The sequence below is a fragment of the Pantherophis guttatus genome, chromosome 1 (assembly GCF_059756535.1).
Source record: "Pantherophis guttatus breed Tessera chromosome 1, ASM5975653v1, whole genome shotgun sequence".
Lineage (NCBI taxonomy): Eukaryota > Metazoa > Chordata > Lepidosauria > Squamata > Colubridae > Pantherophis > Pantherophis guttatus.
The window spans coordinates 30,693,540-30,715,452 of record NC_142063.1 but is presented as its reverse complement, the minus strand read 5'-3'; the positions used below and the strand labels follow the sequence as shown (position 1 = coordinate 30,715,452).

General features: G+C 41.1%; 1 protein-coding gene across 2 annotated transcripts in view; it reads right to left on the bottom strand.

Annotated features, from left to right (window-relative positions):
* The window catches only part of SLC35F4 (solute carrier family 35 member F4), a 161,356-nt gene that overhangs the window by 7,508 nt on the left and 131,935 nt on the right, over positions 1-21,913 (bottom strand). For both annotated transcript variants that reach the window (XM_034433441.3, XM_034433442.3), the window contains exons 2-4: positions 17,014-17,202; positions 9,845-10,142; positions 8,321-8,540 (exon numbers count right to left, since the gene is read on the bottom strand). In XM_034433441.3, the coding sequence (XP_034289332.1) occupies positions 8,321-8,540; positions 9,845-10,142; positions 17,014-17,202 (707 nt within the window). The remainder of the gene's footprint in view (positions 1-8,320; positions 8,541-9,844; positions 10,143-17,013; positions 17,203-21,913) is intronic.

Below are 21,913 nucleotides of genomic sequence, written 5' to 3'. Positions count from 1 at the left end.
ACTGAAGCCCATTCAGGCAGAATTGCTTCAAGATCAGATTAGTTTGTTTCACAAGTTGACAGCCATAAACTTAACTTGGTCACTGTTGTGTAGTCAGAGAAATTATAGCTCTAGGGAGTAAGATTCAAAACATGAAACCGGCAGGTTCATTCATCAGCGAAATGCAACAGTGGAATAATCTTCAGCTTGTTTCTCGTGGTGAGTACAAGCGCACTGTAAAAAGTACCAAATTCCAATGATTCTAGTGCTATGTTAAATGACTTTTCCCCAGTCTGGTGCCTCCTAATACTTTGGGGCAGCTTTTCTCAACCTTGGCAACTTTAGGATGTATGGATTTCAACTCCCACAATTCCCCAGCCATTATTGCTGGCTGGGGGAATTGTGGGAGTTGAAGTCCACACCAGTGATGGGTTGCTCCAGGTTCGGTCCGGTTCTCTAGAACCGGTAGTAAAACTGGCGGGAGGCTCCAGCCACCCGACACGACATCATCATGGGTGATCTGTGCATGCACAGAAGCTTCTGTGCATGCACAGAAGTGCTCCTGTTGTGAACCGGTAGTAAAGGTAAGTAGAACCCATCCCTGGTCCACACATCTTAAAGTTGCTAAGGTTGAGAAACACTCCTAGAATTCTGAACAGGCACAGCCATTATCTGTGTAGGCTGAGAATTCTGGGATTTGTCATCTGGTGAAATGTTCATGTTGGGAAAGCCTGCATGAAACCACAATTTAATGGTATACGAGTAACCAAACGTCAGCTAATTGTGCCACTGGTGATGTTACCATTTGGATAATGCAACATCTGCAAGCAAATAACCAAACTCAGAGAGCATCAAGAACTCCACAGCCAATTCTATTTCCCCAACTCAATGTGTTTATATCACTGAGCCGTGGTGGCGCAGTGGTTAGAATGCAGTATTGGAGGCTAACTCTGCCCACTGCCAGGAGTTCAATCCTGACTGGCTCGAGGTTGACTCAGCTTTCCCTCCTTCTGAGGTAAAATGGTAAAATGAGGACTCAGATTGTTGGGGGCAATATGCTGACTCTGTAAACCACTTAGAGAGGGCTGTAAAGCATTATGAAGCAGGATATAAGTGCTATTGCTATTGCTATCATGCAGGGACCCTACAGCACACTGAAGGATGCTAAAATGAATTTGGGTAATTTGCACTGTATACAGTAGTTCAGTATGTGATGAGGACTGAGTTACAATCTTAGCATGTTATGCGATTCTCAGACATAGCATATTTATGTGAATGAAGCAACTGTGTTCTATTAACACAGTTTTAGAATTCAATATATTCTGTGAAGTCACCCAAAGAGTACTGACCAGTTGGTCAAGTTCAATATAATAGTGCTCTGTGTCATTAATTCAAATGCTCACACTCAATTAAACCCAGTAGTGATGTCAATGATCTGTAAAACAAAGCTTGCATAAGTTACTACAGAGAACTGAAATGGCAGCCTGTCCCTACTTCCCTTTACTGATCCATGCTCTTACTATCTGTCATCATTTTATTTCTGGCAGAAATCCACAAGGGGGAAAAAAATCATAAGGAAGGTTTTTTTTTAAATCTCTAGAAAACCTCACTTGCCACTTTTATCCTCTCTCTCTCTCTCTCTCTCTCTCTCTCTCTCTCTCTCTCTCTCTCTTTCTCTTTCTCACACATATATTTTCTCCCAGCTTCTCTTTCATAAAATTTTGCTGCATACTGCTTGATACAATGTTTCTGTAATCTCAAACGTAATACTTTAATACCCCAATTTGGTGTCAAACACTGATCCTATCACCTAGGAAATGTTTGAGAATGAAGATATTAGAGCTGTTGGTGCCATTTACCTGCATTTTATCTATCAAACCTATCAGGCACACTTAAATCATTTTTCGGCTTTACAAAAACCTTTGTATTCTGTACAATAGATCACATTTTGGAGATATTGAAGGATGTATGAAAACAGCTTATGAATTGAGAAGCAAATATTATTTTCAGTCTTTAAAAGATTTAGCTTTAGATACTTGCACACAAACGATCCTTATTACACACCAGCACTAAAATAAGCTTTAAGAATGGCTATGTATTTTACCTCCTAACACTAGTTATTAAAATTTATACATCAAATTAGAGTTTGTCTCTACTAATTAATTAACTGCAGGTTTTGTTGATTAATCCACGGATGAAACCAATTCAAGCTTGTCCAATTTACTTTTCTCTTTAATGAACACTCCTATGAATTAGATGAAGGAGATATGGAAATGTAAGGTTTGCACCATGAACTGAAGGAACGTATTTCATACGCAGAAGGAACATATTTTCTTGAATTCTAATAAAAATGATGGAGCGGGGATGAAAGCAGATCCTTTAAGTTTGACTCTCTTCTTCCACAAGCGGATTTCCCTCATGCAAAACATGGAATAGATTAGGTTAATAATCCAAACTACAGAGTGTCACACCTAAAGGGCAAGTGAAAAAGATGTAGCAAGTTCGTGAAAGCTGCTACGTGTCAGGTGAGTTAAGAAATGGAACTAAAACAGTCAGAAATAACTCATTTCAGTGGAGCCAGGGGTGAAATCTAAAATTTGTTACTACCGGTTCTGTGGGCGTGGCTTGGGGGGGGTAATGTGATTGGGTGGGCGTGGCCAACTTTTTTTTTTTAACTTTTAAAAGCATTTTTCTACAACCTCTTCGGCTGAAGAGGTTGCAGAAAAAAATGCTTTTAGAAGCCTCTGAAGATCAGGCAACTCAGCTGGGATCGCCAGAGGCTTTTAAGGCATTTTTTTCCTATAACCTCTTCAGCCAAAGAGGTTGTTTAAAAAATACTTTTAAAAGCCTCTGATGATCCCTGCTGAGTTGCACGATCATCAGAGGCTTTTTTTTTACTTTTAAAAGCATTTTTTCAGCTGAAGAAGTTGTAGAAAAAATGCTTTTAAAAGTAAAAAAAACAGCCTCTGATGATCGCGCAGCTCAGCTGGGATCGCCAGAGGCTTTTAAGGCATTTTTTTTCTATAACCACTTTGGCCAAAGAGGTTGTTTAAAAAATGCTTTTAAAAGCCTCTGATGATCCCTGCTGAGCCACGTGATCATCAGAGGCTTTTTTTTAACTTTTAAAAGCATTTTTTCAGCTGAAGAGGTTGTAGAAAAAATGCTTTTAAAAGTAAAAAAACCAGCCTCTGATGATCGCGCGGCTCAGCTGGGCATGGGGTTGTGTGTGCAGGGATTTTTGCTACCGGTTCTCCGAACCACCCGCCGCCATCGCTACTGGATCGGGCGATCCGGTCCGAGCCGGGAGCATTTCACCCCTGAGTGGAGCCCAACAAATTTAAGCTGTTGTTTTCAATTTAAAAAATCCTTGCTGCTACTGTCACCATCCTGGTAAATCACGTTCCATGAACCTTGAAGCATTTTTGTGCCCTACAAATGCTTCAACTCTGAGGAATGCAAAGCATGTTACTATCAATGTCAAGTTACAAGTTCTTGTGTAGGAACTTTGGTCTCGATGCTAGTTTATAATTCCCTACCTAGCTAGTTTCCGGATAGAAATCCATCCAACAGATTGGCAGGTTTATTTTGGAAAGTCCTTTGAGTACATCTTGCAGGCACTTTCCTGAAAATGGCAAGCACTGCCCTTGGTTTGTAATTCATTGTGATGTGGGCTATACAAAATGGTAGCTGAGGCAAGGGTTGTCTTCATATAGAAAATTGCCTCTTCAGTTGCTTTTACGTGTGGGGAAGTTGAGGGCAACTTTCTCATTTTGAAAATGTGCCAGCTTTGCTGGCTGAGGAACTCTGGGAGTTGAAGTCCACAAGTCTTAGAGTTGCCAAGGTTGGAGACCCCTGATTTAATTGATATTTTGCACATACATCCCTAAGCACCTCCCCTTTTTTTATATGCGTGCCTGAGTAATTGCTGACTTCTGTCGACTGTCTGTTCTAGTCTCTGCAGTTTTCTTGGCAAGATTTTTCGGAAGTGGTTTGCCATTGCCCCCTTGCTAGGACTGAGAGAAAGTATCTGACCCCTTCCAGCTGGGTTCATGCATAAGGTAAGGTTTGTAGTCCAGTAGCTACAAACTGTAGCCTTAACCACTATACCAAACTCTCTTGTCTGTCCCTAATTGCCCAGAAATCTATTAATGGAAGTAACATAGGTATACATTTATTTATTTATTCATTTATTTATATCCCACCATTATTATTTTCACAAACAACTGAAGGCAGCAAACCTATCCAATACACCTTCCTCCTCCTATTTTCCCCGTAACAACAACCACCCTGTGAAGTGAGTTGGGCTGACAGAGAGTGATGTCTTTCGTGGCTAAAGTAGGATTTGAACTCATAGTCTCTGGCTTTTTAGCCTGGTGCTATATCCACTAAACCAAACTGCCTCCCTTATTAATGATTAATAAAATAATAAGGATTGTAATTACAGTTTTGAACAATGTCCAGGAGAGATCACCAGTACTATACTGTATGGATCTATTTGGGACTACTATGTGCTCAAATCATTAACCAGGAGCTTTGAGATGGGAGAAGTCTGAGAAAGTGAATAGTTAATTTTTAAGTGACTCAGCCTGGCAGGAAGTTCATAGCTCAGAGCTTTTGCTTTGCATATGAAAAATCTTAGCTTAGTCCTGGGGTATCCAGATAAAATGGTAAAATCCAGTTAGCCCTGGGGATCCATTGATTAAATACTAAATTTGTCAAGATCAGATTCTTAGTCTTTAACTGAGAATGCCCATCAATGCAAAAGGCTTTCCATCAATTTGATCAGATTCTGCCTCCAAATAATAAATGGATTATTAGAGAATTATGTAACAGCTCAATAACAAACAAATTCTACTGATATCAACACGCACAACCAATATTTGGAGGACGCATCCTGTTTTGTTTTAATCAATAGCTTCAATTAAAGATTTGCTTTGGCACTGATTTGGAGATTGTTAGAATTTATTCCCCATCTCACTGGATATTATTATTCAATATGATTCAATTGCTGAAATAAGTCTAGCAAAAATGGAACTAAAATGATGGTCCATGCAGACAAGATTAATACAATTGGCAACAGCAGCTTTGTATTCAGACACTGAAAAATAAAGATGCCCTGAACATGAACTCAGCTCCTGATCATTGCATCCATGCAGTGTTACCAAAGTGATTTCCAACTGATTTCCCAGTCTAGAAAATAGACCTGGAATTCCCAGGTAATAACCAGGGCCAACCTGCCTTAGCTTTTGAGATCAATCAAAAGTGATTAACTGCTGACTTTTAATCATATATTATGATGCTTAAAGAGAATATTGGATAGGACTCTCCAAAAGTGGGCATTTTATTTTCATGCTATGCTTGGGAAAGCAAGAACATGACCCTCTTATAGGTCTGCAGCTGCAATTTTATTTGGCATATTTAAAGGCCAGTCTTTTCTCAACGAAATATGAGCCCCTCCTTCCAATGTCTTCCTGATATCAGTAAGCATTTATAATAATGTAATTCCTTGACTTGGCTTGCTGGTGTTACTTCATTTATTTATGTTTATTTTAGAAGGTACCATATATGCCCATAACAAAATAACCGAGTTGGAAGGGACCTTGGAGGTCTTCTAGTCTAACCCTCTGCTCAAGCAGGAGATATTATACCATTTCAATCAAATGATTGTCCAATCGCTTTTAAAAACCTCCAGTGTTGGAGCACCCACAAACTTCTGGAGGCAAGTTGTTCCACTGATTAATTGTTCTAACCGTCAGGAAATTTCTCCTTAATTCTAGATTGCATCTCTCCTTGATAAGTTTCATTGCTTCTTCTCCTGCCTTCAGGTGCTTTGGAGAATAGGTTGACCTCCTCTTCTTTGTGGCAACCCCTTAGATATTGGAATACTGCTATGATGTCACCCTTAGTCCTAGGGGTGACATTAAACTAGACATGCCCAATTCCTGCAACCATTCTTCATATGTTTTAGCCTCCAGTTCCCTAATCATCTTTGTTAAACATTCCACTCACCAAGATTAATTTCCTCTCAGCCCTTTCAGCCAAGTCTTCTTTAAAATGCACCTTTATTTTAATTTCTGCTGGAGAATTCAGCGCTCCATGGCTTAGGGCCGGGGTACTTACGAGACCGCCTTCTGCCACCAATAGCCTCCCACCGGCCAGTACGCTCCCACAGAGTGGGCCTCCTCAGGGTGCCGTCCGCCAGACAATGTCGGCTGGCGACCCCCAGGGGGAGAGCCTTCTCTGTGGCGGCGCCCACCCTCTGGAACAACCTCCCCCCAGAGCTACGTACAATAACAGACCTCCGGATTTTTCGTCGGGCCCTAAAAACCCATTTATTTCAACTAGCTGGGCTGGCTTGAGTCAAATTTTAAACGGATTTTAAATTGGAATGTTTTAATTACGGCCAAAATTATTTAATTATTTTAAACAGATTTTAGATTTTGTATGTTTTGTATGTATGTCTTGTTTTTACTTTGGCTGTTCACCGCCCTGAGTCCTACATTGGAGAAGGGCGGTATAGAAATTTAAACAAATAAATAAAATAAATAAAATAAATAAATAAAAGAATTCATCTGAAGAGATTTTGCAGAGGGAAAGTGCTTTTCCTTCAAGTGAATTTAGTGGATAAGAATCTTTCCCTCTCACCCATCCTGACATTCTTAATATAGTGACCTAGAGAGCCAGTTATCATAATTTATAATGCTCTTGTTTGCCAGTTAAAGATACAAAGGTCCTTCCCACTTCGAAAGAGTCAGTTGAATCTAGTGGTTAAAGTACCAGGCTAGAAACCAGGAGACTATGAGTTCTAGTTCGGCCTTAGGAATGAAAGCCAGCTGGGTGATTTTGGGCCAGTCATTCTCAACACAACCAACCTCATAGGGTTGGTACGGTGGGGAAAACAAGAGGAGAAAGGAATATTAGGTATGTTCATTACCTTTAATTATTTATTTTTAAAAAAGCTTTTAAAAATGTAACCTAGTTGAAATTCCAACTATTTCTCCAGATTGTGGTAAAGCCAGCTGCCTAAATTCCATCGCACAGTAGTAGGAACCAGGATGAAGTTTGCAAACAAAGAAAAGAATAAGCTGCCATTCTTAATCACTTTCATTCAATTCTATGAAATATAAATAAACAGACTGACATCTGGGATGCAGATGAAAGAGGGCAAAGCTTGCCTTGTCTCTCAGATTAGAAGCAAAGAACTAATCTATTTCCCACCAGAACAGTATTGCAAATCCACCCTTTTCTTTGTTTCAGATAAGTGAATGGGATTGCTGCTCTTATGGGAAAAGTAAAATGCTATGTTTGGGAATGCAAGCTGAAAAGTAGTTTTTAAATTTGGAGCTTAATTAAAAACAAAAAAAAATTAAGCACCGTTATTCTACATCCTCCTATTATATTGGCAAAGAATAAGAATATGAGATTATACGAGACTTAATGTTTCACCATAAGTCTTCTATAATAATGTCTCCTGCATGCATTCCAAAACAAGACACTGTATGGAATTATGCATTAATTCTTAATGGATTAATTGCTTATGGCTGTATTTCACTATCACCATCTGAGGGCAGCATTCAAGAGAACAGAAAACTGGGAAACAGTCATATGAAAAGGTAACCTCATAATGACAGTCTACTGGACACGAACACAAGAGCCACTTCCAAATTTTTCATTGCCCGGAACCATTTCTGCTAATCCAGTAATCCCCTCCCATTTATAGTACTCACTGGACACTTACCGTATTTTTCAGAGTATAAGACGCACTTCCCTCCCCAAAAGAGGATAAAAATGTAGGTGTGTCTTATACACTGAATGTAGCCCCACCCACCCACAGGCCCCCACCCTTTGGCCTCTGCCTCCCAGCAATTTACCTCCTTGCAGCAAACAGAAAACAGCCTGTTTCATTTTCAGCACAGCCTGATTAGCACAAGCAGTTGATTGTCAGTTGGACTGGCCTCCCAACCCTCAGCTGTTTCAGGCTGCAGGGATTGCCATTGCCTATTGCCGTGTTGTTTGCTGCAAGGAGACAAATTGCTGAGAGGCTGATTTTTTTTTCTTGTGCTAATCAGGCTGTGCTGAAAATGAAACTAAAGCAGGCTGTTTGCTATTTGCTGCAAGGAGGCAAATTGCTGGGAGGCAGAGGCAAGGGTTTTTTCCCTTGTTTTCCTCCCCAAAAAAGGTAGGTGCATCTTATAGTCCAGAGCATCGTATACTCTGAAAAATAAGGTAACCAAAAAATGGATAAACCCAACATGCGTTTTTTGGAGCATAACAGTTGTCTTAGAATTTCAAAGTATGGGCAATGGAAACCATCATTAACAAAAGCTGTCTAGGCCATTACCCTGACACCCATGAACCTGTCTTTCAGGACAATCCACGAGAGCAGGAAGACAAAGGCTTTGTTACAACAGAACAAGGCTGAGACGTCCGTGGCGGTCAGCTTCTTCAGAGCCAGCAGGTATAGGTAGTTAGTCAAAGTCCACAAAATAGAAAAGGGAGCGGTTCTTTTAAGAAAGAGTTTCAGCGTCAGACCATCTTCGCCAAAGATCCGACTACATTCCCTAGAAAAATAAAAATAAAAAAGATTCCTCATTTAGGGGGTACAAATCTCCTCCCAATTTTGCCATTTCACAGCAGCATAATTTTACGTTTTTTATCTTGTTCTTCAGCCATGCTTCAGAATGGCTGACCAATTATTTTAAATCATGATGATATGCTCACATGTTTTAATACAATGGCAGGTAGATTCTTAGCTGATTCCCTACTTAATCCTAGTTAAAATATTTCATGGAATTTATTATTAGTTGTAAAAAATCAAATTCAGCACTACTAAGTAGCATTAAGTAGCTACAATCCTTCAAAGTACCTGATGAAGAATAATCTCTCTGTCATCTGCTATTTTTATACAAGAACACCAGTCCCTGGACTAGAGAGGTTATGCATGCAAGTGTTATTTCATAACTGAACAATGGATCCGCTCTTCCTTCAGAGTTTTGGTTTCCAGATGCCCGAATAAGAAAAAGGCTAAAATTTGCAGTCTGTCAGACCTGCCAGAACTTAAACCTCTAAATTGAAATGATCCTTGGCGCCACTTGTTGAGAAAGATATAGTTTATTACAGATCAAGTGTATTGCAGTATTGGAAAGCCAGAACTGTGAATTACATGCCAGAAGTTCTACTTTTCCCTCCCTTAACTATCTCTCATTGACCACCCCAATGAAACCAATCAGGTTCAAGCAAGATGTTTTCATAACAGTCAGTCCAAGCACATTTTGGTATGTGGCTCTCTCCTTCTTCCAGCTGGGTCACCTTGAGGCAGCATCTCAAGGAGATACAGCACTTACTTTCATTTTCCCCCTTCATTCCCCCCGCCTCCACAGTTCATGACAGGCTCTCACCACATAGCAGCAAAGCATAAGCAAGCATAAAATGGCAACTGACATAGTCTCTAATGTACATACGAACATATTTTTTTTCAAAAAAAATAATAATAATTGTGTTCATCAAATAATATAAAACATCTAAACATCTAAATGTTGGACTTTCTTTTGGATTCCTATTCCATTTTTTTTTGGTAACATTTTATTTCATAAAGAGTTCTGGAAAATTCTCTCAGTCAGACATATATTGGGGTTCTTAAATATATTCTAAAAAAAAAAAAAAAAAAAAAGGAAAATTTATTAGATATGTACAAGAAAGAAAAAATGAGAACACTTTTTGAAGAACTGTTCTTTGAACAAGTGGACATGGCTACAAAACTTTTCCCCAGTCACTTTTTTCCCCCTTGAATGAAGAAAAGATGTCAAAGTCTTTTAAGTGACAAGACTGAAGTCTAACCAAATAGGAAAGACTGCTAGAAACCTACCTGAATTTTTTGATTGGAGACTGCTTTTCCTGGGCAGTTGCAAGATGTCCAGAATAATAAACGGGAAAAAACATAATATTCCAATTTGTAGAAAACCAAGTCATGAAAAATGGATAATCAAAGTTCTTGTACGTGATTTTGACAATCTGTGTTGTTCCAATGCAAGAAGATGAGACTGACAAAATAATTAGAAATCCCCAGAGGATCTTGAGAAATGTAGATGTACAAGACTCACAACGGGTCTGTGGATGGCTGTCCTGGCTGCTGTTTTCAGCTTGCGTTTGAGTCCCTTCTTCTCCTACAAACAGAGGCAATGAAGATAATTAAAGAAATGAATAACAGTGCATTGTCCTGGTTAATGAAAAAGGAGGCATCACAAGAAACCATGACATTTCAAAGTACTGTTAACATCCAGACAAATTGCATTGTTTGTGTTGCCAAAAACAGTGGCTTCTGTTTGTATGAGTTTGGGGAGCTTTTGTTTTAGCACAACTGAAAGATGCCAAGATGGGAAATGCTGGCCAAGAAGATTTCAAGAAGAGAAGGAATTAGGTGATCTTGTAAATGCTGGTAGACTAGAAGAGCATCAGTTATGGGATTTTCATATCACTAGTATCTGAGCAATCTTCATACAAGTTTTCTATATTATGCACTTTCACAAAAGAGGGACAGAACTGATATAAATCTTTCTTGGGGTGGAGAGGGAGAACTACATACCTTGAATGCATCTTTTTGACATCACAGTTTTCAGCAACTATTTCTCTGCTCCCATCTATGAAGTCAATTCTTATATTTAGTGGGCCCTTAAATAAAACACCCTATGCTGATGTCCATCTTTCCTGATTAAGATATATATTACCGGCACAGTGGTTAGAATGCACTATTGCAGGCTAATTCTGCCAACTGCCAGCAGTTCAACTCTAACCAGCTCAAGCTTGACTCAGCCTTCCATTCTTCCAAGGTGGATAAACTTGCCATACTCAGCACCTCACATTGGGTTGCCTTTTCCATAATATCATCCTCTTCCTTACAATTGGAAAAAGGATACTGCATGACAAGAAGAAGCAAAGAAGGGAATAGCAAACCAAGGAGAAAGGTCAGTAGCTGCTGAGGTTATTCCGATTTTAAGAAGGTATAGTACAACAAAGCAGATGCTTTTGATGGAGAGTGCAGGAGGAGAAGCAAAGTGGGTCAAGGTCCCATTGGTTGATCTTGCAACCACTGCCCAAAGCAGCCATTTCTCTTGGATGGTTGGCCTCCCAGTTGGCTATCCAGTATCTGCTGCTCTAAAGAGATTCTCAATGTAGAGAATTATGAATGGGTAGCATTTTCCTGGACAAGAAGTATTATCCACCAACATCAGGTGATGCCATCTCAGAAGAATGTATATGGCTAAGGAGACCAAATGGCTGGGGAGGGATGCTAGAGGGGGAATATATGGGACAACTGATAGGAGTTAGATCTTTCCGCTATGAGATAGATCTTTCCATTATGAGTTAGAGTCAGATCTTTCCACTGAGTTAGAACTTTCCACTTTGATGTAAAGCCCTTTCCCCAGATAATCAGCTGTAGCCATGGAAACCAGTCCTTTAATGACCAGTATAATTTATAAAGTGGAGGAGCTGCTCAACATTTGTTGCATATTGAGATCTACCTGCAAAGGTATCATCTGAACAGGGCTTAGAGCTCCTGGAAATCACCTATACAATTATTACTACTACTGTGGCAACCTTTCTAGGTAAATTGTTTTGTCCAACCATGATGATATACAACTAATAAATTCTTACTGAAAGCCAGAAGTATTAGAGATTGCTACAAATAAATTAATTAGGAACAATTTAACTACAAAGGAATTTTGTATCTGTAAACCTTGTATAAACAGTAGAATAGCAATCCCATTAGATCCAGCAGGAGAAGCATTCTCTGTGTCCCATCTGCAAGAGAATGACATTGGCAGGACCCAGGAGGAGGGCCTTTTCTGCCCTGGCACCTGCCCTTTGGTACATCATCCTCTCTGAGATCAGAGTCCCCCCAACACTACTGGCCTTCTCCAACTCATTAAAAACTTGGCTTTGTCATAAGCTTAGGGCTCTGTTATTGTGGTGAGCCCGTTTCTTGGCTATATTAAATGTGACATGTTGAGAGTGTTCCTGGCTGCTATTTTTATGTTGTGTTTTTAATTCTGTTTTTGTCCTCTCGGTTTCCCAGAGTCATGCTTATGCGATGGGCAGCCATATACATTTAATAAATAAATAATCAACTGGTACATAGAGAAAGGGAAAGATTTCTTCCATCAGAAAAAACTTTGGTGCCAGCAAAAACTGAAATTTAGATTCATTTTCTTCTCATAGCTCACGGCAAATTATTTGCTTTCTGATCATTCCACAAAGCAAAGGATTAATTTATCAGACATTAAATTTTCTAAATTAAAATATTGACTATTTTCATGGGGACCCTCCTCCTTGTCTGGTTCTGAGCTATCCCAAATATGGGAAACATAATTCCATTTCCCAGCTGTCTTGACTTCCTTTAGGCTGAAAACTTATTAAGGTCTTTATGATCTCTCTATTTTTAGAGTATTGCTTTTCTTTTTCCCTATCTTCCTTGACTAATTGGATTTGTTTTGTTATCTTGATCATCAACTTCTTCACTCCAGTCTAATGAATTTATGGTTCTGTGCATGCACAAAAAGGTCCTAAACAGCTACTTGACTGGCTGACTTATTAAAAGAATGAGAAACGATTTAGTTTTCTCCAATTGTTAAGAATTGGATTAGGATTGGTTGCAATAATTGGTTTACAAAGGAACATTTCAAAACATGAATGTTTTTCCCGGTGAGACCGATCTATCAGGGCAACCTGGTCTATCCAATTATGGGACGGAGCATACTGCTTCCATTTTTGCCTTTCAGCCCCAATCCAGAGGCCTTCACAGGCAGTCACTTTTGCGACAAACTATGTTGTATTGAATTAATGTTTACCGACAAAGAAATAAAGGGAGACTAGTATAGATCTATTTCAAGCTTTTTAGCTCTCATCAGCTAGCCATACCCTTAACCTCTAAATAGCTTGAAATAGATCTATACTAGTCTCCCTTTATTTCTTTGTCGGTAAACAAAAATTCAACACAAAAATAGTTTGTCACAAAAGCGACTGCCTGCGAAGGCTCCTGGATTGGGGCTGAAAGGCGAAAGTGGAAGCAGTATGATCCGTCCCATAATTGGGTAGACCAGATTGCTCTGATAGACCGGTCTCACCAGAAAAAACACTTAATCTCTCCCCTGGTATAGCTGCAAAGCGAGGAGAGCCCGTGGCTTAGAGGTTAATATATCTACCTAATATACAAGTAGCCCAGGTCCAAATCCCAGAAGGGTATGGCTAACTGATGAGAGCTAAATACCTTGAAATAGATCTATACTAGTCTCCCTTTATTTCTTTGTCAGTAAACATAAATTCAATTTATTCCCCAACCTTTATGTTGGGGGCTGGTTCCTGCATGCTGCTCCTACTTCTATTACAACTACACATACAAATCAACTGTGCAATAGAACCTGTACAGAGAGTGCACTGTTGCACCTTGGAAAGTTGATGGTGCAAACTTTGTATGCAGAAGATCCAGGGTTCAGCTCCAAGGAGGTCTGCTGAAAAACAATCTAGTAGAAGTGTTGTGGAAATCCACTGTCCATCTATCTGAGATCCTCAATGCCCATAAGAGAAAACAGTAATTGTCAGTATGCAACCCTCTGTTACTGGAAAGGAAAGCAACTTGGTTTTTTTTCTGGTTTTTTTTACAAAATATAAATCTGAATGCAAAATATCATTTGCCTCCCCACCCCCAAACGATAGAGGATGCAACCGGAGGTGGAGAGATGTTCTGCCCCAGCTATGGACCCCAAAGAACGCAGCACACACAAAGCCCGTACAAACCTTAATTTACTAATTAAAGACTAGTAATGAGCTTAGTTGTTCGAACACAAGTACAATAAATCAGTCTTTTCTGAACAAGGGCTGTTAATTTAACTTCATTAACAGCCGACAAGAATTCAAAGAATAATAACTCAGTTCTGAGGCACAGTATTTCAGATAACCATAATCTTACTGTGGTTGGCAGAATGCCCAGAAGCAATTTGCAGGAAAACTGATAAGAGAGAAACAAGAGCCAAATCCAACATTTTCTGGGATCTAGATATGAAGGAATTTGAACGAAGCTGTTTCCTGCAAATTGCATCAGTCATCGTCCTTCCTTAAATAGGCTAGGGCCAATTAGCCCCAAGCCTTACTCTCGAGGAGGCCTCCTCCTGAGGAGTCACTCCTGACTTTTTGCAGTTCTGCACTTCATGCATCGAGAAGAGGCTCCTCCTCTTCTTCCTCTTCATTTATGGGAGCTTCTGGAGGTTCTGAAGGCTCTGGCTGAATCCCCACCTCTGGCACCACATCTTCTTCAGCCTCCTCATTGTCCAACTCGAGTGCCAACTGCACAGGCTGCTGGCGCAGCACCACACCAGCCTCCTCGCTGTTGGAATCAGCTACTAACTGCACAGGCCGCTGACGGGCCACAAAAAAAGAGCTCCGCCCCTTTTGTATGTGATATCACACAAATGCACATATAGAAGGGGCAGCATGTGGGGAACACATTCAAGAGTTGCTTTGGGCAGCTTATAAATTAAATAAACAAACAAAACAATGTTTTTTGTCAATTTGTAGGAAGCAGCGTATTATTCTAGACATTTCTACATGCAACTATCCTACTAAGCATTCCAGCACTGGCAGATGTTCAATAAATAACATTGATTATTAATTGATTATGTTTCATCAAATCGTTTTCAAATCCTAGTATCTAGATCAGGGGTGTCAAACTCAAGGCTCACAGACTGGATGCAGCCCACAGGGTGTTTAGATCTGGCCTGCAGGGCTGCCCTGGGAATAGTGAAGGACCAGCCCATGGTGCCTCTGTCAGGGAAAATGGAGCCGTGTGCAGCTCTCCTGAACTCTGTTTTTGCTGGCAGAGTGCTTGGGCCATCACAGACGGCCCCAGCATGAGTAATGTTGAGCTGGCCATTCCAATTATGGCCATGCCCTAACCAGTGGTGGGTTGCTACCAGTTCGCTCCGGATTGGGCAAACTGGTAGCGGCGGCGGTGGGAGACTCCACCCACCCGCCTGGATGCTTCTGCGCATGCACAGAAGCATTGCATATGCGCACTCATGCGTGCACGCACACGAGCAAACCAGTAGCAAACTAAATTGAATCCCACTACTGGCCCTAACCCCACCCGCCCCAAGGTCAAACACAACCCTGATGCAGCCCACAATGAAATCGCGTTTGACACTCCTGGTCTAGATAGATAACACAATGGCTACTACATTATATCCAAATTACAATAACAATACCTTTCTACAATGTCCTCATAACAATGCCCATTTCACAATAATATATTCTTATCCAGACCTTGCAACAATTACACTGATAATTCTGACTGTCCACTGAGTAGGTTTTCAATCTGCATGGTGTATTAATAATTGAAATAAATTGATATTTTAATCTATATCATTTGGATAATAATATAACTGTATTTATCTTAATACTTTCATTGCAGCATTTTGTAAATCACCCTCATCAGATTTTTTACTTCTATAAATTGAAAGTCAGGGGAAAAAAATAATACATTTGCTTTTTTTTTTTTTGTTTTTGGTGGCTGCTCTTAGCCAGCCAAAATAAATTCAGAGATTAGCAAAAGAGGAATCGTGAGATAAGAGAGTCACAAGGCAAAGGGGGAAAAAAATCACATTTCTACAGCTTTCTCTCTGATTATTTTGTTTTTTAAGCCAAAGTCAACAACGGGGAAAGCTGTATTTGAGGAAAAAAAATCTTTCTTTCTCTGTCATACAGATTCCTGGTGATTTAAGACTGATCTTTCATCAGGATCAAAGAAAAGCCTTTTCCTCCATCCTATTCTTCCTCTTCTCATCATGACCAAGATAGATAAAATTAGTGTTCTGATGGTAGGATCAAGTTAAGGTTAGTCTGGAGGTAAAGAATAGAGTAAAGTAGGGTAGGGTAGGGTAGGGTGGAGTGGAGTGGAGTGGAGTGGAATGGAATGGAATGGAATAAACTGACCTTGGAGGTTTTCTAGTCCAACCCACTTCTCAGGCAGGAAGTCCTATACCAGTGATGGCAAACCTTTTCGGCACCAAGTGCCAAAACTGGAACATGTGCATGTGCGTGTGCATGCCAGAACGCCAGAACCCCCAAAGACCAGCTGGACGGCCAGCTGGTCTTCACGCACAGGGGAGCACTGGAAACTGGAAAAGCAGCTTCCCAGTGTGCATGCATCGGAGCACCGGAAACCAGAAGAGCAGTTCCCCTGCACGCATGCGCGCATCAGGAAGCTAAGCTTCCAGTTTCCGGTATACGCATGTGTGCCAATCACCTGGTCTTCCGGTTTCTGGCATGCATGCGTGCATGGAGACCAGCTGGCCGGCGCGCATGTGCGTGACAGAAACCGGAAGCTCAGCTTCCCGGCGTGCGCATGTGCGCCAGGGAGCTGCTCTTCTGGTTTCCAGCACTCCCGCATACACGAAAACCAGCTGGCTAGCACGCTGGAACCCAGAAGAACAATGGGCAATGGCTGGCATGCCTGGAGAGATGGCTCTGCGTGCCACTTCCAGCACGCATGCCATAGGTTCGCCATCATGGCTCTAGTCCCTGTTTTCTCTAGACTAGCCATACTCAATTCCTGCCACCATTCTCCATATGTTTTAGTCTCCAGGCCTTTAATCATCTTAGTTGCTCTTCTCTCTATTTTTTCCAAAGTCTCAAACTCTTTTTTGTAATGTAGTGACCAAAACTGGATGCAGTATTCCAGGTGTGGTCTTACTAAGGATTTATAAATCGATACTAATACTTCACGTGGTTTTGATTCTATGCCTCTGTTTATGCAAACGTTTGTATTAGCTTATTTGGCTGCTGACACCCACTGCTGGCTCATATTTAAGTGATTGTCTACTAGGACTCCAATGTCCCTCTCACGGTTACTGTTTTTGAGCCACGTTTCACCTAATCTGTACTTGTACCTTTGGTTGTTGCTTTGTTTTTGCTTAAATGTACAACCTTGCTTTTCTCCCCATTAAATTTCATTTTCATTTTTACTCAAGTCTATTGTAAGCCTACCTGATCTGTCCTTCCTCTCTCCTCTGCCGTGCCGGCAAAACCCAGAGGGACTTCGACTCTGTAGCTCTAGAATGGGAGCAGCAGACTCTTCAGCAGCGGATAAAGGGGAATGCTGCCTGCGGAGGCCAGTCTGCGTGCTGGGGCAGTTGGCTCCCGGCTTGCATCGGATGACAGAGGATCGGGAGGCACCTGAGAAGAAAGAGTTTGCATCAGTTTGGTGGGTAAACTTCCTAGAAGCAAAAGATGGGCAACTGACTCACATTTTGTTCTATCGAAACATCCTGAAGCATTAAAAGATACATGCAACTGAAAATAATATTGCTTGCTGCCTGGATGAAAGAAAATGCATTTTGTAGCAATGGAAAGCCAAAAATTATTTTTTTTCTCTTATTTATAAGTGCAGCTAAATGATTAAATTAATGGAAGAATTAGAAAAGGGTTCTCAGATGCAATAGTGTTATTTGTTTCTGTAGAAAACAACAAATTAGAGGAGCATTCCCACAAATGCACACAATTATTATATACATGACGGTCCATGCGTTACAGAGTGTTGCCCATGCACAGCTGGTAAAGAAGTATATCATCCTAACCAACTTGATTTCTTTCCACTGGGGCAGTTTAGACTCCAAGGGGATGGTCAGGTGAGGTTTCTCTGATGTATTTATAGCTGCAGTTCAGGGATGAAATGCTCCTGGTTCGGACCGGATCACCTAATCCGGAAGCGATGGAGGCGGGTGGTTCGGAGAACCAGTAGCAAAAATCTGTGCCCTCCCCCATTGCCCAGCTGAGCCATGCAATCATCAGAAGCTTTTTTTTATTTTTAAAAGCATTTTTTCTACAACTTCTTTGGCCAAAAGAATGCTTTTAAAAGAAAAAAAAGCCTCTGATGATCGCACGGTTCAGCTGGGATCATCAGAGGCTTTTAAAAGCATTTTTTCTACAATCTCTTCAGCCAAAGAGATTATAGAAAAAATGTTTTTAAAAGGAAAAAAAGCCTCTGCCGATCAGGCAAGTCAGCTGGGATCGTCAGAGGCTTTAAAAGCATTTTTGTAGAAAAAATGGTTTTAAAAGTTAAAAAAAAAAAGTCAGCCACGCCCACTCAGTCATATTACTACCCCCCCCACCAAGAACCGGTAGTAACAAATTTTACATTTCACCACTGCTGCAGTTACTCCAAGTTCATAAGTAGCCTCCCAATAAAATTTCAGGTACTTACGACCACAATTGAGCCCAAAATTTCTCTTGCTAAGTGAGACAGTGAAAGTGAAAATAAGTGAAATTTCCCTTATTTTACAAACTTTCTCGCCACCGTTGTTAAATGAATCACTGCAGTTGTTAACTTGGTAACACGGTTGTAAAGTGAATCTGGTTTCCTCCTTTCCTCATTCCTGGCTTGCCAGGTCTCAAAAAGTGATCACATGACTGTGGGACACTGTAACCATCATAAACATGAGCCAGCTGCCAAGCATCCAAGTTTGCTCACATGACCATCGGGATGCTACAACAGTCATAAATGTGATAAACGGTCGTAAGACATTTTTTTCAGTGCTGTTGTAACTTGCGAATGGTCCCTAAATGAACTGTTGTAAGTTGAGATCTACCAGTATCAGGAATCCCAAAAGTGTTTTTTCAAGAGGCAACTGGACTTTCTTGTTTTTCTTTGAAGATGTTTTGCTTCTCATCCAAGAAGCTTTTTCAGCTCTGACCGGATGGTGTGGAATGGAAGGAAGTCCAATTGCCTCTTGAAAAGGCATGTCTGGGACAACCATGGGCTGGATGATTGAGAATCTCCATAGATATTAGCAGGAATCAGCCTTGGAACACAAGACGTGCAGAATGTTTTTTTGCAATATGTGAGCAATTGTGGAGGCACACACATTTAGGCAGTGGTGTAATTCAAGTTTTTTTACTACCGGTTCTGTGGGCATGGCTTGGTGGGCATGGTGTGGCTTGGTGGGCGTGGCAGGGGAAGGATACTGCAAAATCCCCATTCCCACCGCACTCCAGGGAAGGATACTGCAAAATCCCCATTCCCTCCCCACTCCTGGGGGAAGGATATTGAAAATCTCCATTCCCACCCCATTCTGGGGCCAGCCAGAGGTGGTATTTGCCAGTTCTCCAAACTACTTAAAATTTCAGTTCTCCAGAACCTGTCAGAACCTGCTGAATAGCACCCCTGCATTTAGGGTTAGGAGCAGGGATTCCATGGTAGAAGTTAGGGTTTCAGCTGTAACATCTTTAATGTGCTAACAATTGATAATTTTTTTAAATGTCTAGGCCGATATCTCAAAACCACACTGGCTTTGATCATCATCATGATCATCAATTAAATTAATGAAATACTGTGAGCCAGCATTCCGTGAGTCTTTAACTAAATCTCAGTTTCCTGATGATGGCAATCTTGAAGATAGCATTTCCCGGTTCCACATTGTAAAACATCTCATAGAAGTCTTCTGTGATTACACTCTGAAAATGACCAGATTGTTTTCTTCTCTTGAAAAATGGAATATCTTAGAGAATTGTTACAGGATAACCTGAAAGGTCTCCGTATTTTAAGAAAGTAGCTTACATTTTCTCAATTTAACAAATATGTTTTGAGGCTGTAGCTGAAATGAATGATTAGTTCATTTGGATACGACCATCAGAATCACTTTGTACTGAAATTGAAAGCCTCATTCTATAGAAAGGTTTGTCATGTTCCAAGGCATGATGTTATAGAACCAATAGAGAGCACAGTAGTAAATAGTATATACTAGTCATATATTTGACATTTGCAAATGTTACAATTATATTGCTGGGATTTAGCTAGTCCTGCCAGGTAAAGTACAGGTGAAACTCGAAAAATTAGAATATCATGCAAAAGTTCATTTATTTCAGTAATGCAACTTAAAAGGTGAAACTAATATATGAGACAGACTCATTACATGCAAAGCGAGATAGTTCAAGCCTTGATTGTCATAATTTTGAGGATTATGGCTTACAGCTCATGAAAACCCCATATTCACAATCTCAGAAAATTAGAATATTACATGAAATCAATAAAACAAGGATTGTACATAGAACAATATCGGACCTCTGAAAAGTATAAGCATGCATATGTACTCGGTACTTGGTTTGGGCCCCTTTTGCATCAATTACTGCCTCAATGTGGCATGGTATGGATGCTATCAGCCTGTGGCACTGCTGAGGTGTTATGGAAGACCAGGATGCTTCAATAGCGGCTGTCAGCTCTTCTGCATTGTTCGGTCTCATGTCTCTCATCTTTCTCTTGGCAATGCCCCATAGATTCTCTATGGGGTTCAGGTCAGGCGAGTTTGCTGGCCAATCAAGCACAGTAATCCCATGGTCATTGAACCAGGTTTTGGTACTTTTGGCAGGGTGGGCAGGTGCCAAGTCCTGCTGGAAAATGAAGTCAGCATCCCCATAAAGCTCATCTGTGGAAGGAAGCATGAAGTGCTCCAAAATCTCCTGGTAGATGGCTGTGTTGACCCTGGACTTAATGAAGCACAGTGGACCAACACCAGCAAATGACATGGCTCCCCAAATCAACACAGACTGTGAAAACTTCACACTGGACTTCAAGCATCTTGCAGTGTGTGCCTCTCCATTCTTCCTCCAGACTATGGGTCCTTGGTTTCCAAATGAGATGCAAAAGTTACTCTCATCAGAAAAGAGGACTTTGGACCACTGAGCAACAGACCAGTTCTTTTTGTCTTTAGCCCAGGTAAGACGCTTCTGACATTGTTTGTTGTTCAGGAGCGGCTTGACAAGAGGAATACGACATTTGAAGCCCATGTCCAGGATCTGTCTGTATGGTGGCTCTTGAGGCACTGACTCCAGCCTCAGTCCACTCCTTGTGAAAGTCCCCAACACTTTTGAATGGCCTTTTCCTGACAATCCTCTCCAGGCTGCGGTCATCCCTGCTGCTTGTGCACCTGTCTGGACTATTGTAATGCTCTCTACATGGGGCTCCCCTTGAGGAGCACCCGGAGGCTCCAGCTGGTCCAGAATGCAGCCGCACGAGTAATAATGGGGGCGACTCGTCGCTCCCATGTAACACCTTTCTTGCGCGAGCTGCACTGGCTCCCGGTGGTCTTCCGGGTGCATTTCAAGGTGTTGGTTACCACCTTTAAAGCGCTCCATGGCTTAGGACCTGGTTATCTACAGGACCGCATTCTGCCACCGATTGTCTCCCAGCGACCAATACGCTCCCACAGAGAGGACCTCCTCAGGGTGCCGTCGGCCAAACAATGTAGGCTGGCGATCCCCAGCGGGAGAGCCTTCTCTGTGGGGCCCCGGCCCTATGGAATGAACTGCCCCCGGACATACAAAGGATCCCCGACCTCCGTGCCTTTCGTCATGTTCTAAAGATCCTATTATTCCAGCAAGCTGGTCTGACAGGATAAAGGATTTTAAATTGGGTTTTGATAGTGGTTTTAAAATGATTTTAGTTCGGTGTTTTAAATTCGGCCAATGATTGAATTATTTTAATTAAGTTTTTAAATTTTGCTGTATATTGTTTTTTACCATGGCTGTTCACCGCCCTGAGTCCTTCGGGAGAAGGGCGGTATATAAATATAATAAACTAAACTAACTAAACCTTTTTCTTCCACACTTTTCCCTTCCACATAACTTTCTATTAATGTGCTTTGATACAGCGCTTTGGGAACATCCAACTTCTTTTGCAATTACCTTTTGAGGCTTTCCCTCCTTATGGAGGGTGTCAATGATGGTTTTCTGCACAACTGTCAGGTCAGCAGTCTTTCCCATGATTGTGATTCCTACTGAGCCAGACTGAGAGACCATTTAAAGGCTCAGGAACCCTTTGCAGGTGTTATGGCTTAATTAGCTGATTAGAGTGGGACACTTTGAGCCTAGAATATTGAACCTTTTCACAATA